Here is a 25,316-nt window from a genome sequence, read left to right on the forward strand (position 1 = left end):
AAACGTTCTTCAATATATCGATCATGCATCACATGAAGCAGCGTGTCAATTGCCAATTAGTGTTATATCAAGATAAAATACCAGCATGCGTTGTACACAACCTCAAGCTTTCGCAGCGCTACTCAACATAGTTGAGAAATAGGCAATACTTTGGAAACCCTAAGTGCGCCGATAATTAAAAATAAAGAATAAGAAAAAGATCTTCTACTTCGTTCCGGAATTCGCGAAACAGGAGGGCTATCGAGAGAGCAAAAGTAACAAAACATCTTGCGCTTTAAATTGTTACACGATGAGACTGCGTTTCTGAACCAGTTTTGCGCTGCCGGGTCTCGTTTGATACACACACTGCGCTTCTGTATCCAGCCCCCCCCCCCCCCCCCCTCTTTATAGTGGCATTATTTTTATTACATTTCCTTTGTTCCCTTCCTTGCATCTAACGGGTTTGTTTGCACTTCTGCGCCCAGCAGCCTCATTCGCCGCTTCCTCTTCTTCCTCCACCTTCTCAACTCCCCTCTTATCTGTCGCTTTCTGTCTCTCGATCTGAACTCGCGACGTGCCTGCGCATACGAGGGAAACATCCGCAAAGCGGCCCCTGCCGGAACTGAACACGGCACCGGATATTGACGAAACCGAACACGCAATAAAATCCTTGCGCGTGCCTCTGTAACAGCTTGGCCGGAACAAAATAAAACTACAAACAAAACGCAAAATATTAGACACGTGCTTCCAATTTCACACACGCGTGCTAAAAGGAGAAAGAAAGAGAAGGCAACCAGGGACTAAATGGCAACGAGAAGAGAGAAGGAAACGGAAGAGGAAGGGAAGAGAAAGCGCTAGAGACCGGGGAGAAGAGGGGAAAACAAAACCTTCCGTTATGGCCGTCCTATACTGGGCTGTAGCAGCAGCGTACCGCCGTTCGCGCGCCGACCGCAGCGCAGCGGTGCCTCGCGGCGAAGCCTAACTTAGCTCCCAGCCCTTTCGCGCGCGTTTTCGCGCGGGCAGTGTCGGTCGGGGCATGCGCCGGCTCAATTCCCGGGAGCAAAATTATGCCTTCGATTTACGAGATCCTCAACGCGGTAGTGCTGGCCGCCGCTCGTTGCTTCAAACCTCGACTTTGTTTTGCGCCTTTCACTCGATATTTCCTTTTATTTATTTATTTTTTTTTTTTTTTCACATGGCTACTTTTAGACCGGGCGGAAGTTCCTGGCTAGGATGAATAATTTTTCGCCATATTTCTACTTTCTTGAGCAAGACGCTTGATGTTCGCTTTCTTCTTCTCCTCCTACCTCCACCTTTACGGCTTCGCGTGGCCGTTGGTCGGCTCATTCGCGCGTTCTGAATCTCCTTGCGTGTAGGATTTCGCGCCCAGGTCGGCACTCTGTAAAAAAAGTCAGGCAGTTAGAATGATTTGTTCTTGCCTTCTTTTTCTGCGTTTTCATAAGCTTTGGACTCGCAGTTCTCACTGGAAGCTTTTTCTGCGCCATGGTGGCGAGTGAATATAAAATATATTCGCACTGGAGTCGAATTAAGTGAGGTTCAAGCTCAGGTTCCTGGCTCCCTTATGTCACTGGTCATATGTTCCGGGCTGACAAACCTCGAAGTCGCCAAGCATCGTTTAGCACTAATGGACCGATGCACGCATACCAACTTCCTGGAATGAAAAATGAAAGCTTGCCTTCATAGCACGTAGGTTAACGTGGCTTATAATCTGATATGAATATAGCCTTTCCCAATACCATGATAAGCCTTGTAGGCTGCTCGTAGTGGCACTTGGTTCCGACACTTTTGAGAAGACATATGATGAAAAACGAAGCTGAACAGGCGACAATGCACACACACACACACACACACACACACACACACACACACACACACACACACACACACACACACACACACACACACACACACACACACACACACACACACACACACACACACACACACACACACACACACACACACACGCACGCACGCACACACACACACACACGCACGCACGCACGCACACGCACACGCACACGCACACGCACACGCACACGCACACGCACACGCACACGCACACGCACACGCACACGCACACACGCACAAGCACACGCACACGCACACGCACACGCACGCACGCACGCACGCACACACACACACACACACACACACACACACACACACACACACACACACACACACACACACACACACACACACACACACACGTACACAGAGACAAGGACGATGCTGCACTGACAACTAATATCAAGCTGCGTTTTTCATGATGTGTGCAGACCAACTAGCTCAACCTTCTACTGTATCAGCCTTGCAGAAGAAAAAACCGCGCGCCTCCTCGCTAGCCTGGATTATTCGTCTCCTCCATTCTGCCACTTCTACCCGGTTTACGCTAGCAAATAAAATGAAATATTATTCTTTTAGCAAGTTCCACCCTGTAAAGATATTTTCCCATTTCCTTCCTTTATTCGTTCCGCTTCAACCTATGAAAGGTGCTAGTGGGACTTATCTTTCATGGATGTTGTCCGCCCCCCTCCCCCCCCCCCCCTTCCATTTTTTTTTCTTTGCGGTTTCCTGTAAAATTAAGTCCTTCATGCGCTCCGCTGAGTTAATTCAATCTCCTTTGATTCATCCGCTCCCCTGATGCGCCCCCATTTATTCTGTACGCGCTCTTCACACTAAGCGCATCCCCTCGGTGACTTAAATGCGTCTAGGCATGATCGGTGGTCGTGAATCGAAAGACAACGAGGCGTCTTCTTTGGAAATCGAGCGATTTCTCTTTCCTTGGGAATTTCTATTTCCCTCTGTGTCACTGGGGGCAGAGAAAGGGGGGGAGGTGGCCTTAAGAGAGTTAAGTGGTAAAGTTTTTTCTCTCCTTTTGTTCTCCGCCGTATCGTTTACGGCACTGTTATATATTGGGTCGTTACCGCCCTAGCTCCTGCTCTAATGGAAACTGCAGTGGGCGAGGCTATTTTGAGGCGTGCGCGCGCGTCTTAAAAGAGCCGGCGAGGCTCCATAAGCGATAACAAAGTACGCCGGGTTTCGCAAACACACTCACGCAAACGCAAATAAACTAGCGTTGCGCGTGTTCGCGACTCAGCGATTTAGGTGGCATAATGTAAACAGGAGAAATCGCTGTTTGTCACTATGTGAATAACGGTAAAACAAAAAAACAAAAGCGGTGGTTGTGCTATACTGATGAGGATTCCTGTCGATTGTGGAGACATGCAAGAAGCTGCAGTATGTCGAAAAGTGTGACACTTCTGCAGTTAATAAGCAACAATAACGGAAAACAAACACAAAGAATCGATAATCGAAGACAGGTGTGCAATTCGCAGGGTGGACCCCCTCGTGACCTTTCTTTTTCTTTTTTCCAGTTAAACGCTCGATATATGCGCAGAAAATTCATTCGGCTAACTTTACTTGCTTGCTAAAGAACCATGCAATTTCCATAATCGCCTCTGTAATGTATGCAATGCGACAATAGGTGTTTCAATTAAAGATTATAGCGCCTTATAAATATCAAATGGTAGACGTCAAACGTAACGTTAAACTACTGGTAACGTCAGAGTTCAAGTTATAAGGAGACCCTGCCTAAAAAACAACTTTTTGCGATGGCCAAACGGTTCTATCTTGCGAACCGAAGGGAGAAAGGAGGTCAAAAGAAAAGCCAATTTTTAGGCCTGCCTCCCTGAATGGACAGGTGTCGACGTATAAGATTTTCCCAGATGTGATGACGTTATGCGCAGAGACGGTTTTAAAGGGCACTTCCAAGGAGGCGCGGGAAGGGGGGGGGGGGGGGGGGGTTGTATAGAGGAGTGGTTAGGGAGGCCGGCCAGATTGGAATGACTTACTTTGTTGACTTTTTTCGCCGAAAAATTGGGCTTAGCATGATTTGCATTTCTAAAATTTCCAGCTCTGGAAAGGGAATGCCACGGCCATCTTACCTTTTTCATCCCCTTCTCCCCCTCCCTTTCTATAAAATCAGTCTTGGCTAAGCAAGGGGAACATTGCCCACTAACCACCCCCTTGATGCCCGATAGCTTCTTTCACTCAGATCTTGCCCCGGATTTTCAAAAATGTTGGATCCTGAATACTTGAACCCAATACACGGTGTAATGAGAAACGCACTTGTTTTGCCGCTTCAGTTGAGATCCTCGTCCGTCCTTTTTATCCAACAAAGCGTAGTATATCTGCTCATATAAAATAAAAAGAATTGTAAATGCAAAGGGCAGGGATGCAAGGAAAGAACCAAACTGCATCAGATGCGCCATTTGCCGTTCTGCTAGGAAAGCTTATTGTCTTCATCGAGGCAATCACTTCACTTTTGGTACTTTGCTTCCCTACGAGCTCAGATACTGACATTAGATTTTAGGACTACTTCATTTCTTGCATTTTGTTTTCCTTTTTATCTCTGAGTGAAAAAAAGAATAGATATATAGAGAGGAGGACACCGACGTATCGAGCGGTCATACAGCACTGAGGTGGCTCTGCGCAGACATAGCTACATTATTTTGCTGTGAACTGAGGCCTAAAACTATTTCGTAAAAGACCTCGAGACCGCTCTTGGTCGTGCCTCTTTCCTCTTTATTATTTGAGGCGCTGACTTCGTGCTTTTTTCCTCTGTTTTGCAGGCTTCAACAGGAGCATACCCGGCTACCCCCGGTACACCATGACAGGCGATCCTTCCCAAGGCGTTCACAACTTGAGGATAGACAACGCCACTCTGGAAGACGACGCCGAATACCAATGCCAAGTGAGCCGAATGAGATGTCTGAGTTTTTCTACCTGTTTGTCAAGCGAGGAAGAACTTATCAGGGACTGGTGTGGAGCACGAACTCTCGTGCAGAACGCTATTTTCCCGTTCAAAATCGGCAATGTTAACAAGTGCGCTCCATCAATCGGTCTCATTTGACTGGCCGTTGGCTGTAGTTTTTCTTAATTGCGGCCACCGTGGCCGGCCGCATTTCGATGGAGGCAAAACTAAGGTGCCTATGTACTGCGCGATGTCAGTGCAAGCTAAAAAAACAGAGAAGGTTCAATTTATCCGGAAACCCTCACTACGGCGTATTTCATAGCCTGAGTAACTTTGGGATGTTAAATGCGAAAATCATTTTTTTTCTTCGCTATTGGTTTATTACGGAAAATACAGAAACACAACAATAATAAAAAATACAAAAACAGAACACCCTATTATTAAGGTCTTCTTTTGTGCAAATAGGGGCCGATGAAGTTCAAATTAGGCAATTTTTGTAAACTACAAGCATATCTTCCCGGTAACCATAATGCCTGAAATAATGTGGTGCAATATGATGCATCTGGTCATCGATGATATACTTCATGGCGTCTCATAGATAAAAGACAACTTTTACAACCCAGTCACATCCTGCGAACCTGCGAACCGCTTGTACATGTCAGAGCTCCTCAATGGGACTTACGTTGCTCAGGTTGTATAGGTTTTTCACGGCTAATTATTCAATATGGAAAATGGTAAGATGAATCTCAGATGGGTCACTTCGCACAGTAAAGAGCAAGACCACAAAAAAAAAAAAAAAAAAAGTCATCGCCCAGTCGTTTGTTCTAATATTAATAGCGTTCCTCTAGCGTTCTGCACCCAAAATGTAGAAAAGGAGACACCAGGTTGCGGCATTACAGGTTTTGTTTTCATCGCTGTCCGCCTAAACGCGACAAAGACGCATGGATCACGATGGGCTCTGTGCATTTTCCGCTTGGTCATTGTCAAGAAGGCGAGTTCCTGTAATTATGAGACTTATATGCATGAAAGAGTTTCGTCCCTAACCCAGTTGTCTCTAAATGAAGTCGTACTGGAAAGTGCTGCTCTCAGTGAAGACTGGTCCTTAAAAGCAGCTGTAGTACTTCGCAACACACTCTCTACAAAGGACTCATATTTGTCATCTTATCTTTTTTTATTCCATGTTGGCAGTGCCCTATTTCTCTTCGCACTCTCTCACTGCTCTCACTATAATTTTTTTTTCAGGTTGGCCCCACCGCAGACCACAAGGCCATTCGTGCGGACGCTCACGTCACAGTGTTACGTAAGTGCAATTGATTACCGAACTGTCTCGTCGTCTTCTTTGAGCTAAGCCCATACTTCATAGCCGCGCACAGCCAAAAAAAGTTCGGTGTCCAGCTAAAAGGAACCAAGACTAAACGCTGTGTACGAGCTGTGAGCGCGCTCGCAGCTTCCTTGCGCCGTGATGTAAGTCCAGAACATCGAGTATAAGTGAATACGCCGCCTCCAGTTTCTTTATCGGCGCGGGAGGAGCAGCACTTCATTCGTTCTTCCCCGTTGAGCAACGCCCAGCGATAAATCCAATAGGCGAAACGGCACAAAACGACACAAAGAGACAACGACCGCGAAAGAGGACAGAGAAATGACAACTTTGGGGCCGGACACATGAGTGAGGGGGGGAGGTGGAATGGAAGAATGAGGAAGCGGAGAGGGTGAGAGTGCGCGCTTCTTAGAGCTCCCCATCCGTCCATCTCTTGCCAACGAAGACGGCGTCCCCGGCAGCTTGTCAGCGGCGAGACGTATACGTGGTCGCCTGTGCCTGAGAACATCCGCGCAACCTAGCAGCGTCGACGGGCAGCTATGGGCGACCGCGACCCGTAACGCGCTGAGTCGCTCCGCCTACCCTGGTCATCAGGGGAGAAAGAATAGGCCTCGAAAGGCGGATAGAAGCGAAGAAAAGTAAGAGAGAGCGATCGCAAAAGAAAAAGTAAATAGGAAGGAACGGGTATACGCCGCAGAAAAGGCGCCAGCACAGGGCGCTCTATCCTTTAGCCCTTGGATAGCCTGGCCCGCAGTGGAGCCTTCAACGGTGCCGCGAGAGCCCGCAAAAATCCTCGATCCTCCTGCCTCCTCTCCCTCTCCCCGTCTTCATCGTTCTCCCGGCGATCTTGCAACGTAGGAGCGCACCGCGGAGACGATTCATCATCTTCTGTCAAGGCGCATTACGCCAGTCATCCGCCGATCCCCAAGATTCTTCAACTTTTAAGCCGGAGGAAAAAAGGGGAGGGGGGGGGGGGGGGGGCGGCAGATTCTTCTTCCTTCTTCTCTATTTCCTGCCTGCTTCCTTGTTCACGCTCCTTATTTATTTCTTCTTTTCTTCTTGCTGTTGGTTGTCATCGAAGCGAGCACGACCCTAACCGACTTTGCGTTTCTTGCCTTCCAAGCGTTTCTCTGCCCTCGGCGAAAAGAAGAGCTCTATCGCACTTGTGGCAACGGCAGTGTTGGCAGCGTTGCTCGCTTTCTACGCTAGCTGGCATCGCCGGCCGGTTTTGACTGAGGTGATCTCGTCTCCTTAAAAGTGAGGAGGGGTTTACCTCGCTTATTATTTATTTATTGATACTTAAACTTTGGAGCTATTCGCGAAGTATTGAATGTATTAAACATTTCCTCCCTCCTGCACCAAGAAAATAGGATGTCGTGACAGTGCAAGCAAAAAAGAGAAACTGTTACGTAAAGTAACTAAGCGAGGAATCGTTAGCTTCCGGAGATTATTTTTTTTTATTTCTTTTCTTTCAGAGTAAATGGCGTTATCAACGTGCACGCGCTGTTCGGGTTTAAACCAGATTGATATATATAGCTTACGGAGAATTTGAATCTTCTCTCTGCTTGTGTCTAATGCTGACCAAGGAATAAAAATCAGATTAACAGCTTCTATTTTACATTAATTTTTGCAGAAGCATATCTCTGCTTTCTCCTCGTTAAGCGTTCATAGCGGGCAGTAAAATATTTCAGCACAGTGCACCTCACAGAAGTTTCCGCCTGGACTCTTTTCAAGAGGTTCTCTTTTTTTTTCTACGTAAGATATTTATTGTGCTTTTTGATGATGCCGAGTTGCATTAACAGCGATAGTGGCTGTAATTATCCGAATGAATGGTTGGAAAAGAATGGCAAGAAACATCTGCCGAGTTCTTGTCGTTCATCTCCGCAGCAGATTCATCAAATGTGGCCTCTCTTGTTTAACCAGAACGCACACTACACTAACCAAAACCTTACGAGGCAGATCGTACTTGCACAGTGGAGTCTGCACAAGTCTGCTCATCATAATCCATTTCTCTTTCTCTCTCGTTTTCCTTTCCCTTCCACAAGAAATAGATGCACAAAAAAAAGTTTAACAATTAACTTACTTAGTTGTAGGTAGTGCTCACTGTGCCGCTTCAAGGAAAATGCAGTGAGGATAAATCAACTTTTTTTTTGTTCAATTAATCATTTAATTTCTTCATTTCTTCGGCAGGACACTTACAAGCGTCTGCGCTCTAACCGCTGCATTAGTGTTTCATCTGCGTTTACGTCTTCGTTATTGGTTAGCCCCTAATACGAAACCACAGCCTTCAATTGTACTGCCAACCGTCAGCCTTGACGTCCCGATATGCAGCAAATAATATCAGTAGTCGTATCACGCGTCCCCATACAGAACACTCTTCGCAGGATGCACAGGCAAACGAATATTAATTGATTGTAAAAAATCAACAAATATTAGGGCACGCTCTGAGTGCTTGTTAGAAAAATATGTCATCTCCGCCGGCCCGTCCCTGTTGCTCCGTAATCACGGTGCAGTCGGCAAAAGCGAGGCGCCGTTCCCTTCTTTGGAGCGTAAGGAGTGCGCGAAGATGGATGGGTGACCGGTGATTCTAAGTGTCTGTACTCTTTCCGCGCACAGTGCCCCCCGCTTCCGTGACCATCACAAACCACCCGAACGGCAGCAGCGTGGAAGTGCGGCAATCGGAGTCCGTCAAGCTCACCTGCGTCGTTTCCCAGGCCAAACCGGCGGCTCAGCTCAAGTGGTACCGAAAGAACGTCGAGCTTCGACCCGGTGCGTATGCAGTTATGGGCGGCTGAGAACAGTGTCTGCGTTTGTGTGTGGTAAGCGGTTCGGGTGTTCAGAGCAGCAGAATACTGCGTCAAGGCAAGATATTGCCATTACGCACAGTGATCACGCTGTTATGACATAAATGAGAGGGAACGAATGAGGGAAAATAAAGTGAAAGACGCCATTATTGTTTTGTCAGAATACTCTTACCTTTGGTACTTCCTCTGCGATAAAAAAACGTGGCCTGAAACTACGTGCACTATATCTCGCAGTGAATAAGTTTTGCGGAAGCTATGTTATCAAATCAATTCGGCCTCATTTCGATGGAGGCGAAAAGCAAGGCGCCCGTGTACTGTGCACATTAAAGAAGTTCCCCTGGTGGTCGAAATTCCCGGAGCTCTCCACTGGAGAGTCCGTCATACCCTGAGTTGCTTTGGGACGTTAAACCTTATAAATCGCAACCAAACTATCAGCTATTTGTAGGGCCATGCGGGTAAAACTAGCTCGTGATTGATGGCCGTCGGTTCGCTAAACAATTCACGGCAACGATGTAGACAATATCTGACGCGTTGGTTAACCGCGAACCGCTTTCGTTCGAGAAAGACTGAACTGGATTGACCAGCGTCTGTTACACTGGCGAAATGCGTTATCATATCGTTTATCCGGCGCCCTATAGTTGCCGACGGAATTTTTCAGGTGTCAGATCACAGCATCGACAACTGCTTGTCTTATTCTAATAGTGAGTTTTTACAAACCACAAATCTTGCGCTTCTCCGGCCCGCGGTACGTGCAGAGTGAGCATCAACTAGCGCACACTTACACGTGCGCGCCCATAGCGCACCGCGAACAGCGCCTCAACAATGACGTTGGTCGATCTGCTAAAACTTCTTCTGTGCGTCTCCTTGTCCGAGTTAGCATCTTTCCCCTGTGCTTAAATCGCAAGAGAGACAAAAGAACTGCAGCTGTGTAAGAGGGGACCGCCTTTTGTAGCGGCGCCAGAGTGAAACACGAAACCACTGTACAAGAGCTCGCGGGGGTAATTGGACTCGTCGAGATTAAAAGTTAAACAAACCGGGAATGCTAATTAGCTGCAGCTCAAGCCAGGCAGCGAGGGTGCAACAAATACGACGCCTAAAGGATTCTCGTTTGCTGCGACTTAATTGCGCCTCGCCAGGACGGGGTCGTTAGCTTCGACGCCGCACTCTGCCTGCCAGGGCTTGTCACAGTCATCGAGAAGCGAATGTTTATGGTTTGCTTTTACGTCCCACGTGTGTAGCGGTACAAAAACAAAGCAACGCAAGAACGCAAACGAGAAATTTTTACGTCGAATGGAGTATTCAGGTCAAGGCTGCAATCTTCTCGCGGGACCAGCACTGTCCATGCAAAGTTGTTTCGCGAGTTCAGTTGTCTCAGGTTTTTACTCACGCTTTCTTTTAGTTAAGGGTTACGCGCACTAACATCGGCGTTCTTCGACAGGACCTTGTGGGTCGGGAATTCTTCATAAGCGTTTAAATGTTGAGCCATACAAGATGGTTGGTGAGGAGCTGTCGGGAGACTCGAGCTGAAGCCTCGCGTGCAAAGAGGCGTGTTTCAGTGTCGTCTCTAATCGCCTTCCTTCTTAATCACGTTGCTCCGCTCCCATTATAGTAGTGTGTGCAACCGCCGAAGAAACCGGTCAGTTCTAAAAAGCGCTGGTGGGACCGGTTTTGCGCGCTGCCTAAACTATAACTGCCAGGCGACGGCCCCTACAAGCCTGCTGTCCCGGCACGCCAGAGAGCCAACTGCAGCAAGTCATTGCCCTCGCAGTGCCCATTGCAATTCATTCAAAGTTCGGGACACTGAACGTAGTGGCAACGATGTTGTGAGACAACGCAGATAGCATTGTCCATGCGTCCGCGCTTACGACGGCGCGTCTTCATACATCCTGTAGATGAAATGCTGAATTTATTATATTATCTTTGAATCAGAGCAGTAGATAGCATTGCACTGCATATGAAAATAAACCTTCCATCTTGTTGAGTTAAGGCACCGCCCTCTGATGTTACTTTTCCCGGTATCTGAGCATGCCGAATCCATCGGCTGCCCGTTTTGATGACGTGTGTCTGTGCCATTTCTCCTTTCCCTCGTGGCAGACAACGTGCACTACAGCGTGGAGGAGAGCGAGGGTGGCCGCCAGAACGCCATCAGCAGCCTGACGCTGACCCCGCATCCGGAGGACAACGGGGTGACGTACTCCTGCGAGGCGGTCCACCCGGCCCTACAGACGCCGCTGTCCACCTCCGTCAAGCTGGGCGTGCTTTGTGAGTGTGCGCACGAAATAACCGCGTAGGAGGAGGCAGCTAGCCGCACTCGGTCAGCTGTGCCCCACTTTCCTCCGAGTGCATCCTGATTCTCGGTGCAGAGCTCCTCTCTCGCGTAGAGGGTCAAAGTCCGCGTGATTGTAGCTGTAAATCAGTCGACTATTTTGTGCAAGGGTGCCCAGCCCCTACTCAAATCCGGCGGAATAGAAGATCTGAACAGCTGTAAAACATGTCTCAATATACGTACGCCTGTGTACGAAGAAAGACCGCCTTATTCGACCGTTGAATTCAACCGCAATAGGCGACGCGTCACGGGTCATTTTTTGTAAATCCTGTATACAAGCTCTAACTTCTGTGCTACCGTTCCGACGTCAAACTTTGACGCCTTGCAACGAAGAAAGTTGAATGAAAAATGGGCAATGAAATAATTTTCTGGCGCCATATGTTCACCTCATAGATCTTGTAAATACATCGTTTCGAGACAAGCCTGTCAACGTTAGATTTCGCTTTACAGTGCTCCTTCTTCGTGATGCATTGTCTTCGCAAGCACGTGACATTAATCAACGTTCCTTCACGACCGCGAACCGAGAACCGCACGTGACACCAAAATTGTCACTTTAACGCTCAAACTTCAATAGTTGATGCGATACTGAAACAGCTTCACCAGTCTTGGAATTTAGAAGTTTTCGCTAGCAGCGCGTTTAGCCGACATTTCTCAGAGAGCAAACTTTCCGTTGCTTGTTCCCGACGGGACTAAGCGACTTCGCGGCGAACGCGACGGACGAGACAGCGGTCTGAGGGCGCGCGCACATCGTCCGTGGCTGCAAAGTGCACCCATCGGCGGCAAGCCGCGGGATGGTGGTGGAGGCGGCGGCGGCGCAGATTCAGACTTTAATCGCATAAATTACGCCGCGAGGAAAATTGGAAGGGGCTCTTCCCCTCCCACGTCGGGCGGCAGAGTGCGACCCTCCGGCGTTTAGGCCCGAAATTTAATTTGCAAATGCGCGGCTTGGCGGCGGCGGTCTCCCGCACTGCGACCCACATCCTCGTCAGTCTGTCTGCCGGCCCCCGCGTTGTTTTCCCTGTGAACGCAGCACTTTACCTGCGTCACCTTACGAGTGCTGATTATACATCCACTCGTCACGCGCGGACGTGGCGCACCAACGGTTCTAATCACCGGAAATGAGTGGGACGTGGTTGTGCGAACACGAGGTCTCCGTTCAAAGTTCGGTCGAACTGCGGTTTGAATTGGTTGATGGGCTGCAGTTATTGACGCTGCGTGTTCTGGCAGCACGGGTGGACTTGAACGAACTAAAAGCCAGTCAAGAGCGTCGGATATAAATGCCCTCAATTGCAAAGTACACACGCACAGTCTTGCACGCACAACACACACACACACACACACACACACACACACACACACACACACACACACACACACACACACACACACACACACACACACACACACACACACACACACACACACACACACACACACACACACACACACACACACACATGCACGCACACGCACACACATGATATATTTAAATGTACAGGACATGACACACGGTAGAAAAACGGTAAACTTTAATCTGAAGTTTCGGCCGGGGTCCGGCCTTTGTCAAGGAATGTAGGAATGTACATTCCTTGACAAAGGCCGGACCCCGGCCGAAACGTTGGATTAAAGTTTACTGTTTTTCTACCGTGCGTCATCTCCTTCACGTTTATGCCCTACCGGACCCATTCGAGCTTCAACCCCCTCCGTATATATATACGGCAAAAGTTCAGAGGCGTTTGTTCGGAACAAAGGCTAACCTAAAGATAACGCAATGTTACCGAAGTACACGTGAAATGAACCTTGTCTTCACAAAAAGAAAAGAAAATTGCCATTGAAGTATTGTTGCGATACATGTCTCATTGTGTGAACACTGTACATCGTTGTTGAGGTAGAAGGAAAACAGCGATGAGGGGAATTCTAATCGACTTAACGTTTTTCTTTGTGGACTCAAGGGTTGACTTCGGTGTCAAGTGCGAAGCTATAAAAAAAAAAAAAAAAAAAAAACACAACTTAGGATTACTTCATTGTATACCAACATCCGTTACTATATATATCCGTCAGTCAGAGTCATGGCTTAGCAGCCCACGCTACGAAACGCGCTTATTTCCGATTTTTTCTGCATATTTTATTTTATATTCCCATCTAGCGCTCCTATAAGGCATCTTTTAGCAAAGATACTTCACTCTACTGTCTTCCTACAGCGAGATAAAACAATCCTTCAATGTTCACCGACCTGAAAGGGCTTTATAATATGGTTGCATTTTATTTTCCAATTTTCCGCCAAGTCTTCGTACAAACACCTATTTCGAAAGATTCGTCGTTCGTTTCTTTTTTTCTTTTTCCTCTATGTGAGCGATCAGAGGAAAAGGGACAGTATCGCCATTTTCCTTATTTGTCAAGGGCTCAGGGCGAAGTGAGCTTTGAAATCGCAGATAAACGCAAAGAAGAGGAGAGGGCCAGCAAGGTTGGCCCCGGCCGTATATACAGTCATATATAATGCAGAGAAGGCGTTCACTTCGAGGCTACGCGCTGCGCAGACGGCATACCACGCAGCCCAACGGAATTCCATGAAACGTGATCTGCTTACATTCTACCGCGCCACCAAGGCACGGGGAAAGGCTTCCCAAGAAGAAGCGGCAGGCGGAAGGGAAAGCGATGAAGGATCGCTTTTCAGGAGCAGGAAAGATGGCCGGACAGGAGCCAAGACGCGTGAGGAAAGAGTAAAGCCGGGAGGAGTTTGGGAAAAGAGAAAGGAATAAGGTAAGGGGGGTAAAAAAACTGAGCTCATACCAATACGGCAGAAAACAGTGTGCAGAGACGCGCAGCAATACGTGCGATGGCACGGAGATGAAAGAACTCCCGAACGTCCAGTCTTCTTTCTATATACCCGCCGCCTATCCCCTACCATTGCACCCTTCCCTGTCCCTTCTTCTGCCCTGCCCTCTCTACCCTCTCTTTCCCGCAACGGGTCGCCCCTCCGAGGAGGCCACGTCCCTCGTCGAATCTGTGGCCTGGATACCGGATCACTTTCGGGAGTTTCTTCTCCCCTTTCCTTATCCTCCTTTCCACCTTTCTCTGTGCCGGCCGTACTGCGCGCGAGGGATAGAGAGGAAGATTGTGCCCGATAGAAGGCTGCCGCAGAGGCCGCATCAGCTTTCGGAAGCCGAGCCGATTTCTGGCGCCCACTGAGTGCCCTGGCCGCGCCGCCTACGACGATGCTGTTCTTCCGCCGTGAAAAGGATGAGGCCCATCGTCATTGCTACACGTGTGGCAGCCTGGACAATGGAAGATGCTGCGGGAACGGCTCGGATTCGCGATGAGGCGCCGGCTGGCTCGTCATGATGCCGATAGGGATTTTTTTTTTTTTTTGAATGAAGCGGTTGTGAAGACGTCATTGAGGCGAATGCACTTGTGCAGTCGATAAGGCTAGAGAAGGAGCGATGCTGATTACCCAAACGTATTTCGATCATAGTTTTACACTGTTACGCTTTCATGATGTGGCGAGTAGCTCAAGAGGCTTCATAAGTTTGCAGTTATGCTTACATTGGTATAAACGAGCAAATACTCAAGCCTGTACGAAGACGCTGCGGGTTGCTTGTGCGGAACTCTTCAGAAGTATAATGCAGGCGGTCAGATACTAAATACATCATCTGTTCCAACTACCAGTTGTGACCGCTGCTCTGTTTTGCTCTACTGACATGAGTTGGGACATATAAAGAAAGGGTAAGGGGAGGTACGAAATTCTCGCATAATTTTGATTGCCTGTTCGTTACGTAATTCTCGCATGTTGATTTCTTCACCTCATTAACTCTGAAACAGTGGTCACCAGAAATATGCAATTGCAGGTCTTATTAGTTGTCACCACTTACGCTTATTAAAAGCAACCAACGTATCAGTCGTGCGACTTTTCCTTTCTTTCCGAAATTAATATTCATAATCATTATATTATTGAAGTTATTCGTCGAGGAATTTTTCGTTTTCAAGCGAGGGCGGGGGGGGGGGGGGGGGGGGACCATCAGTTGTATTGAGAAGAGCGGTTGCAATAGCACATTATTGCGAGCAACTGTGCCAGGTTGATGCACGGACCTCATGCGTTGCTCTCACGAGCTGCTTGCACACGTGTCGGTAATATAGCTCGCGGAAAAGCAAACAGAACTGAGTCATTTTGTTTTCTTGCGCGTTTCGGAAAGCGCTAACAATAACGACCATTTTATCCGCAAGAACCTTTTCTATTACTCCGGCTTGATGAAAAAAAGAAACAACAAATAAAAAAAGCGCTCGCATAACTGCTCTGGGACGTTCTATGTGAGATCGTTACATTGAAGAAGAGCCGCTGTAATTTCAAATGGGCTTTGCAAATTCCAGCTTCGAACTTTCAGAATATAACACATGTGCTTTCATAGTTCGGCGCGAAGGGGCACTTTTTAAAGAGTTGAAGCGTTCGTGTTCCGACCCCAAAGTATAGTTCTGATGAAGGTGGCAGGCAAGTGCCTGGTACCTCCCGAAAGCTGACAGAGGTGACGCTGGTCTGATTTCGAAATGTCACAAGAGCAGGTATGCGAGTGAACAACACACACCGCTAGAAAACCAAACCATACGAATACCTATCTGATGACGTGATAATAATTATCCGGACTCGTCTTTCTGGCTACAGTCGCCCCTGGACCTCCCGAGATCCACGGCTACACGGAGGGCGAGACGATCCGCATGGGCGACACGACGACGCTTCGCTGCATCTCTCGGGGCGGCAACCCGTTGGCGCAGCTCGTCTGGTACCGCAACCAGGAGCGCCGCGTGGTGGACAGCTCGTACACGACGAGTGGGCGCGAATCGGTCAACACGCTCACCTTCGTGGCCAACTCGTCGGACAACAATGCCGTCTACCAGTGCGCCGCCACCAACGTGGTGGCGCCGGAGCCAATGACAGCATCTGTGCGCCTGACCGTGCAGTGTGAGTGCTCCTCCAAGTTTATACGTATATTCCTCAACCACAGTTGCTATAATGCAAACGAACACTAGGGGTGACGTTGGCAAAACCTGTAGCAGACATCGAGGATCCGCATACAGGCTATATATGTTATTACTATCGTAACTCGTTTTACTTTTCTCCTTAATGTTACCCTTCAACCTTATCTTAACACTGTATTTCATAAAAACATTTGAGTTTTCTGAATCTTGAACTATGAAGCTCTTTACACCAAGGGTTCTATTCACTCTGCTTCTTTGAGCATTTAACACCCAAACGTAGGGTGTATTGATAAGCGCAGGCACAGAGGCTTCCCTGCTAAACGGCTTCCGAAAGGGAGCCGGCGACAATTGTGGTTATGCAGCCAGAGAACGTGCTTTCTCACAAAGCCGCTACATGAGCGTGGTCAGCTTACGCTTAATATTGAGTGCAGACCAAGCGTCTTCGTCAAGAATATTTGAAAATTATTCTCTTGACAGAAGAGTAAAAAGGCCTTCATGGATAGCGCCAAGACGTGCTTTTTGGTTGTTCTTGGCCGCTAGGACGCCGAAACATGCAGAAGCAAAAAAGCTAAATTATAAATTCAGTCAGGGGTGTTATGGACTGTGTTTATTCACGAAGGTCAGGTGCAAGGAGTTCAACAAAATTACTGCGGTTTCGCACGCGAATGCAGTCGCTCCTTCGAAGGTGAAGGTCCGCGGCCCTAAAGAAGCCAAGGCGGGTGACCAGGTGACCATGCGCTGCTCCACCGAGCGCAGCAACCCGCCGGCCGAGGTCTCGTGGGTGGTAGACGGCCGGCCCTTCGAGTCCGTCTCCACCATCACCGCCGATCCCAAAGGCGGATGGGTCACCACCTCGAACATCACCGCCAATATCACTGGACAGGTGAGCGGTCTCCTTTTGAAGCACAGGTAACTGGTATGTAGTTGCTTTCACGCATGCCTTCCCCTACCCTCACAGCATTCAGCTTTCGTTGTTTATTTGCTGCACCAGTGCATTTAAAATCCCAGTTTTTAAAGGGCTCGCGAGATGTAGTACCTCCTTTCCCTCATCTTCTTCTCCACATGCGTTCTTTCTGCTAAGTCTCGTTGATGCACTCGTCGCGAAACGTTTTCTTCGAATTCTGCGACAATGGCAGCGAGAGGCAAACACACGACCAATCAGAGGAGCATCACGTCCTTTGCTGGGAACCGTTCCTTGAAGTCTGTTCTCAGACTAAGTGCGTTGTTCCTCGGCTTTCTTTTTGAACTGGAAGGCAAAGACAGAAACCGGTAATAGAAGCCGCCTTTGATACGCCCCTGCTAGAGAGCGGGGAGGGTGACAAGACACTGGAAAAGGAAGGTGGCTCAACAAGAGTGCGAGTGTCACGGTAGCAAATAAATCACCCGAGGAAGCGAAAATTCTCGCTTTGTTCCGCCTGACACTCCTCGCTCCACATTTTTTCGGCTTCTCGTCTCTCAAAGTCTCGCTCCGCTTTCAAGCGGCGACTGTCGCTGCCTGTGCGGCCGACACTCTCGGTCCTTCTTCGTCCCGCAGACAAGCGAAAGGATGCCCCGGGGCTATCCTTTCGTGCCGCTCCTCAGGCCGGAGATGGGGCTCAGTGATAGGGACGGCCGTGCAGCGGTCCTCCCTTTTTCGCATCTTCAGCTGATTTCACCCGTGTCGAGGAGCTTCTCCGACAGCCTCTTGCGTTTGTTTTTTCTTTACAATATTTCTGTCTTTTTTTTTGTTTTTGTTAATGTCCTCTTCCATCTCTCCCACAATGCTGCGCGCGAAACCTCTCGTCCTCCGACACGGTACCTCTCCTTCTCCTTCTTGGAGAGGATGCTGGGAGAACGCGAGCTGCTGAAGAGCTACAGAGAAGTCGCCACGCTTGATTTGTCCGAGCGCGCTCCGGTGCCGACGCGAATTCCGCGCCCTTCACCGGGGTGCGTGTGTGTGTGTGCGTGCGCCTAGGTATTAAGCGCCCGGGGCTGGGCTGGGTCCTAGAACGAAGAGCTGCTCGAAGTGAAGGGGCGGGCTACTGGGTGGACGCGGCGAGGCAGGCGTTGGTTCTCCTCGCTCCAAGATGGAACTGTGAGAAATCAGAACGAAGAGCGAACCGCGGTCCGAACCAGAGAGTGCGGAGAAAACGAGCGCAACGCTGCCTGCACCTCTTCCTCCGCCCGCTACGTCTAAAAAATGACCAAATAAAGAGGTATAGCAGGCGTGAACGGTAGCAGGAAGCAAAGGAAATAAAATGTGAAGAAAACGGCGGAGTTGGCCGCCCGCACGCGCGTGGACCTGGTAGCGGATAAGAGAAGCAAAGAAAGACACGGCACAGAGGAAGTAGTAGATCGAGATGAGACGACGAGGAAATAGGGGGGGGGGGGGGGGGGGGGGTAGGAATCACGGGAGAGCCGCCGCGGCGCGCGCGCCGATTGGATGACCGAGTGCCGCCGTCGCAACACCGCGCCGGCCGAAGACGACGACGACTACTCCTCTTCGCGTGCTCGCCTCTCGTCGGTTCGGTCCCATTAAAATCTCATCAAGAAGCGACATCCAGAAAACGATGGGGAAAATGGACAAATCGCGAGCGGAAGCTGCAACAATCGCCTCGAGGGGTAGTGCGCGCGCGCCTCTTTCGCTGCTGCTGCCGCTGCTTCGGGCCTTTCCTCTCCACATTTTGTGTCCCACGTTTTATGCTTGTCCGCCGTTTTGTTCCCGTCTACGGGTAATACTTTCTCTATCTGTGTCTCTTGCTCTCTCCATATCTCCTATATAACCGTTCTTCCTCTTGGTTATTTTTTTTTTTTTTTATCTCGAGCTTCCTTTCTTTTTTATCGTGTGAGGCGCAGCTCCGAGGCACAGTGCGGCAGAGACGGACGACGAGACATTTATGTCTTTCCCCTTATCCGTCTTTTTCTCCCGCTAAATATAATGTCCCCGCAGTTCAGCGCGCCTTTGTGAAATCGCGCTGCGATGACTACGTTATAGTTGAGCAAGAAATGAAGCTAAGCACGAAACGAGAGTAAAGCCGAAAGATGGAGCAGCACCAAACGAGCTCGAAAGACAATAACGGGCAGCTACTGTCTACCCGTCGTCGCAGCGGGGACGCCAACGAAGCATGAAGCGAGGGACAGAGCTCGCCGTCGACGTATTAGAGGCGCAACGATATATTTTGCCGGCGAAGTGGGCGTCTAGCCGAGTCCGTTGAGTCACGTTTGAAATCGGAGACGGAATTCTTAAAACTATTGTGTCCCTGGATGCTGTGCCCTTGATGTAATGTTAAACTGCACAAGGATTGTTCCTTTCAGTGTCAGGAGTAATTCGTGGGTATTGCGCAGGGCTAGAGTTTTTCTTACGTGCAGCCGCAAAGTAAGCTAGCATTGAATGTCGTGTTGAGATAGCAACAGGAACACGACGCAGAATGAGCCGAGTTTGTTATCTATATCGTGCGAATTTTCTTGCGGATATGTTTCAGAGTCTTGCTAGCTGAAAATAGAAAACTTTATCTTCAAGAGGTCTGCGAAATAATAAGGTTGCCATGAAAACGGTTGATCGAGAGGAGGATGATGGTAACTTCGATTATTTTGCTTGATCATAAATTACACTAATACTAAACCGCCGTAGAGCAAGGTACATTATTATATTCTTCTTTTTTCGGTAGAGGGAGGGGGGGGGGGGGGTGCATGAATCGCGAGTAATGGCTTCTAAATGTTCTTTCTATTCAATTGACTCCTTAATTAGGACTGGTCTGGAATTTGATGCAAATATTAAGCTTTTATTTCACCTGCGTTGGCAGCGACGAACAAAACACATTTATTTTACCTTCTTCTTGTCATCAAATTGTGTCGTTTGTTTCTTTATCCGTTCCGTCATACATTCATCATCCGAAACAATGGCTTCTTTCCCTTTTGCTTATTCCTCACAAACATTATCCGTCCCTGGTTTTCACTTCTCCCTTCCGTATTTTTCCGCCTGTTAAAGAGTAGCAGGAGGACGCCCTGAGAAAATCAAAGTAGAAGATCAAGCGCATCGTTCCCGCGTTTCAACTCAACGCATTTAAATCAAAACTACTAAAGCTTCGAGTCAACACGATAACGCCGACGACGTCAAAAGAAGCGCCATCTAGGGACGAATCAAAGCGGCGTGTTCCCACCTTTCAGCCGTCGGCATGCTGTCGCGGCACATCACATATGCATGGCGCGCCGACATGACGGAAACTAATGTCCACCCCTCGCCGCTCCACCGAAGCAGCGCGACAGCGAAGTGAGCAAAAGAGTGGAGAGCGGGGAGGCACAGGCGCGCGAGAGAGTTCAGCGAGCGCCAAATATCGCGCCGTCGCCTCCGCTTGGCCCAGATTGGAAACCGGAGCGCGACCCGCCGCTGGCTCTTCTAATGGCCTTGCCGCGGCGGCACGCAATCCATCTATGCCAGCGGCTCTTTTACTATTCAAACTGCGCCTCCTCGCCTCAGTCGCAATCAGGAAGAGAAGAAGACGAATCGAAGACAGCTTTTTTGGAGCCCGATGCTTGCACGCCGCCGGCACGAGGGCCGCTGTCTGGCCTGGGGCAAGCATGGACTCGCGACTCATCCCCTTCATCCCTACTTCCCTCTCGCCACCTCCCCTCTCCTTCAAACTCCAGCCACTCTCCTTTTAGAAAACGATAGCAACGTCGGCGGCACTGGCAGCGAAATTTCATTTCTCTGAGTGCACGCACACATATAGGCAAGGGCAAGCCGGATTCGCTGCGACGCGCTGATATTTTACGTCCTTGGCGGCAGGCTCTTTGGACCCGGGCTGTTGACCTATTGCGGGACTTTTTCCGAGTCGCTCTCACCGCCTCTTTTATTCTTATCCCATTCCTTCTCCTTTCTCTCGGTCTCGCCGCCTCTTTGACAAGTGACGCTAAGTGCACCGCGCCTTTCAGACATATGTTTGAAGTCGTACGTCTAATGCATTAAGCACGTGTTCCTCTTTTCTCCTTTTTTCTCCCCTTTCTTTCCATCGCTTTCGAGTTTCCTTCCTTTCCTGCTTTGTGTCGTGGACTTTTGCGACACAAAGCGGGATCTCGGTTCGTAATTCGAGCCACTTAAAAGCTCGCGACGCTTGTCTTCTCGTAGCAAGCCCGTTTTGGGCGCATTTAACCCTTCAGAAACAAACGTACTGAACGCTTCCGTACGTGCGTAAGCACTACGTAAAATGAGGCGCCTTTAAAGGTACCGTAGCCAATTTCATTCAGCAGCTTGTCAATGCTTCCTGCTTGACGGTTCTGATGATGCGAACTTCTATTGCACTCCATGTTTTGCAGGAGAGAAACATGAAGATGTTTTCCTGCTACGCTGTCAATCAAGCTCTGGGGGATACGGTCGTGGAGACTGCTGCCGTCAGCATTTTGTGTAAGTAATCACGTCGGCGTATTGCACTGCTCGTATTTCGAGCCGATCAGCGGGGCTCTATAAATATCTAAATCTGAGCTCAGATGTCAGTTCTTTTTCAATGTTCATAAATTCTCTTTACGTTCACCAGCGGAGGAAATATTGGAGTCCTCATCTAGTTCGTTTTTTAAAGATTTTTTTGCACTAAAAATTGCTATTTTCTGTGATTTAGAAGTATTGAGATAGGGTGGATCCATTTGCAGTAAAGTAATGAGGAGGTGAGTGCTCTTACTTCAACCTTCACCAGGTCCAATTTAACCACGAATTTGTTTTTTGTTAATGTATGCATCGTCGAACATTCTGGCTACGAGTACTACCTTTTCGGCGTACCAACTGTAGCGTGCATCGCAGAATATGGATCTTGAACTAGTGCCATATTCTTAGTACGCTTAGCAGTAATAGACTGGTTGGTTTAGTCTTAGTGCGCCTCTTTTTTTTTTTTTTTTTCTTTTCATAACACCGTCTTGATGGTGTTGACCAATCACAGCTGCTTCACAAGCAAGATGCGATTTTGCTCGGGGTGTTCACTTCCGGAGTAGTACCTTCGCTCTAGAATTTATACATTCGCCTTTTCAGACGCCCCGGACGCGCCTCGCATATTTGGGTACACCGAAGGAACCCCGATTCGTGCCAAGACGCTGCAGCATATCACCTGCGTCACCAATGGAGGGAACCCACTGCCCACCGTACGCTGGTTCAAAGGAACTCAGAAGGTGAGTTAGCGTTATTTCCTCAGGGCTGTATGCTTCGATTACATCATGGCACCAGACGTGCCTGTAACTTGTTTCTTCTCCTCTTTCCCAGCAGACAACCGCAGGCCATACATCCAAATTTCTGGTCGACATCTCTGCATTTCCATTCAACAAAACTATATATCGGTCGATCTATCAATCCTATCACTCGTAAGGCATATAAATCAACTCCACGGCACTACTACCGACAGCAAAACTTTGCGCTGGTTCAATGATCAACGTAGTTGCATAGCTGCTTGCACGGTACAAGGCAAGAATGCTTTTAAGAAGAGCAAATGAACAAACAGATGCCGGGGAAAATAAGAGTCTTCGTAATAAGATGCACAAGGAAGAAGCCAAAACGTACTGACACAACAGAAAGCAAAGGGGGTGTTGATGAATGTGAAGTAATAATTAATCGTTAAAGTAATTGGATAGAAAGTGGAAGAAAAGCACAGCCACATGATGCCCCTATCCCTATGCTTTCCTTCGTGTCAGTGGCAGGTAGCTCATTCCTTACGTCAAAGAGAAGTAAACTGTTCACTTAGAAGATAGCATATATGAGCGCCAGGACGCAAAATGAGAGGCTCCAAGATCGGCTTAGTCACTCGTGATTGGATGAGGGCGTCAAATTTGATTGCCGACGCAGACATGAGGACATAAATTACCTGAAAGCGTGCGCGAGGTTCAACTCTTATGGGTGCACCACGGCGGGTCTTGTTAAAAGCGGCCTTCTCAAGAGTAGCGCACTACTAACTTGACCGTGTTCCTGAAATTAAATAGGTGTAGCGCGTCTTTCTTCCTTTTTGTTTCCGTCCTTCCTGCCTTCTTAATTTCTTCCTTTTCAAAAGGGGATCATGGCGGGGGGAAGCGGGGGGGGGGGGGGGGGGGGTGATAGCCCTTAATGATACTTCTTTCTCGAGAAGAGGCCGAGGAGCTTGGTGGGACTCAGTTATCCTTCTTTTTTTTTTTTTCCCGAAACAAAGAAAATACCGTTCCCTATTACGCGGCCAGCTCAACGTTGTCCTTTCGATCGATGCGGCAATTCTAAACGGAGCGTAAGCTGATCCGGAAAGCGTGCTTTTCCGCAATAATAGTCGTTGTGAGGAGTAGCCCGCTTCACCACTCGCATTGTTCCGTGTTTTTCGCGTCTCACTTTTTTTTTTTCTTTTTTGTTTACGTTAAATTTAGAACGAGGGTGCAATGTGTATTTTTTTTTTTTTTCGCTCTGTGACAAGGAAACCCCGCACAACGTCGAGGTTCGGCTTTGTGCTTCGTTTTTCAACAACTGGCGGCAATATCTGTTCAGCGTATTGTATTTCTTCCGGTCACGGTAGAAGCAAAGCGCTGTAAGGTATTCGCAACGTATCCGACGCGTGCGCTCCTGCTACTTATCGGCTGGCTTGTGAACTCTGCAGCTTCGCTCTTTCATAGCAGTTCACTTTTTCTTTGTGCGCACGAGACGATAGGGCTTCTTTCTTTAATTTTGCTTCCTTGCCTCCGCTCTGGCCTGCTAAATTTGATGCACTCAAAGCGCGTCGGTAGCGATTACGCGCGCTTCTTTGTTTGAAATATTTTCTGAGCAGCCCGGGCTTTATTCTCGCTGTTCGCTGAATGAAACGGAAGTCGGGTAACATTGCGTACAGGTATAACAACAGCAGCGGGTTCAGTGAACGCTTGATTTCTATGTTCATTGTGAACAAAAAAAAAAAGAAAAGTGAAAGATCTTTATGAACCAAAACAGAGATCAAGATAAGCTACACCACCGGTACGTTCTGCATTTTGCACGCTGCTTATCCTGTCCCAGCATCGTGCCTAACACACCCAGGCTGTAACACTTCTGCCTAGGTTTTTGGCTTGTTTGTTCGTTTTGCCCGATTTTCTGTAGGTCTCTTGGTTTCAGCTATTTTTATTCTAGCTTCAGCATGGATGCATGTCCTCCGTTTTACGACAAGAGCGACTCCTTTCTTTTACGAGCTTGCATATAAGAGCGCGCGCACGTAAAGAAGGCGAACCTAAAAAAAAAAAAGAAGAAGAAAACTCGCTGTAAAATGGACGTCAATGATCCCGCCTTGGATTTTATATAAGCGCTTTCGTTCTTTCCCGCCTTGACCGCCTACACTCAGATGAATAAAGAAATGCATAAAAGTAAAAAAAAAATGTAAAAAAAAAAAGCATGCCTGACAGTTTACAAGAAAAGCGTTTCAGAGCCAAGAGGAACCGAAGTCGCAAGGAGCGTAAACCGGCACGGAAACGGGACCCGCGAGAAATAAGCGGTTTTGACCACCGCGTATTCAAATGAGGAGCAGCTTTCTTCTGGTTCCTATTTGAGCTTTAACCTGTCGCGGTTTCTTCGTCTTCAAGCGGAGCTCACGCTTTTGTATTCTTTTTTTTTTTTTTTTTTTTTGCACGCACCCTCGATTTCTCGCGCATGAATGGAGAGAAGAGGTTGAATTACCGTCCAGTTCGGAGAGCCTTGCGAGCAGAGCGAGACGTGTTTCGAAAGATTCTAGTAATAACCTGTGACCGCTTCGACGAAAGGTTAGGGAATACATTTAGCCCTAGTTCATTTTTATAGCACCCCGACGCTGTGAGCAGACTGCGGACGCGAGTTATCGCCTGCACTGACCCTCGGTGCGAGTCAAACAGCTATATATAGGCGTTGCAGTTTTAGATTCCTATGGGCTTCACTCGGTTGCTTTCGCAGTGACAGGGTAAGGCTTAACTTATGGCCTTCGGATAAAACAGCATGCTGCTAATGTGTTGCAGTTAAGGGGACGAGCAGCTTTCCAATGTTCTTAGGCTGCTGTGGTATGAGCTAAAAAAGGCGATCCTGTTAGAAAGTAATAGGGATGCCAATTATTCAGGGCCATTCATATTGTGATGTGCTTGTTTTTTTATAGTCAAAGGAGATTAAAGCCACCTAGGGAACTGCTAATAACTGTGTTTTACGTCAGAGCGAGACGAAGACATAATATGCATAACTATAAG

At 48.4% G+C, this 25,316-nt stretch overlaps 1 protein-coding gene across 1 annotated transcript in view; it reads left to right on the forward strand.

Annotated features, from left to right (window-relative positions):
• The window catches only part of LOC146186615 (nephrin-like), a 100,239-nt gene that overhangs the window by 48,037 nt on the left and 26,886 nt on the right, over positions 1-25,316 (forward strand). Inside the window, exons 3-10 of the mRNA XM_084608066.1 lie at positions 4,638-4,759; positions 6,002-6,059; positions 8,694-8,846; positions 10,976-11,143; positions 15,862-16,158; positions 16,847-17,058; positions 21,468-21,555; positions 22,171-22,307. Coding sequence (XP_084464192.1) covers positions 4,638-4,759; positions 6,002-6,059; positions 8,694-8,846; positions 10,976-11,143; positions 15,862-16,158; positions 16,847-17,058; positions 21,468-21,555; positions 22,171-22,307 — 1,235 coding nt within the window. The remainder of the gene's footprint in view (positions 1-4,637; positions 4,760-6,001; positions 6,060-8,693; positions 8,847-10,975; positions 11,144-15,861; positions 16,159-16,846; positions 17,059-21,467; positions 21,556-22,170; positions 22,308-25,316) is intronic.

This window comes from Amblyomma maculatum, chromosome 6, assembly GCF_055883805.1.
Source record: "Amblyomma maculatum isolate TAMU_Amacu chromosome 6, ASM5588380v1, whole genome shotgun sequence".
In the NCBI taxonomy this organism is placed as follows: domain Eukaryota; kingdom Metazoa; phylum Arthropoda; class Arachnida; order Ixodida; family Ixodidae; genus Amblyomma; species Amblyomma maculatum.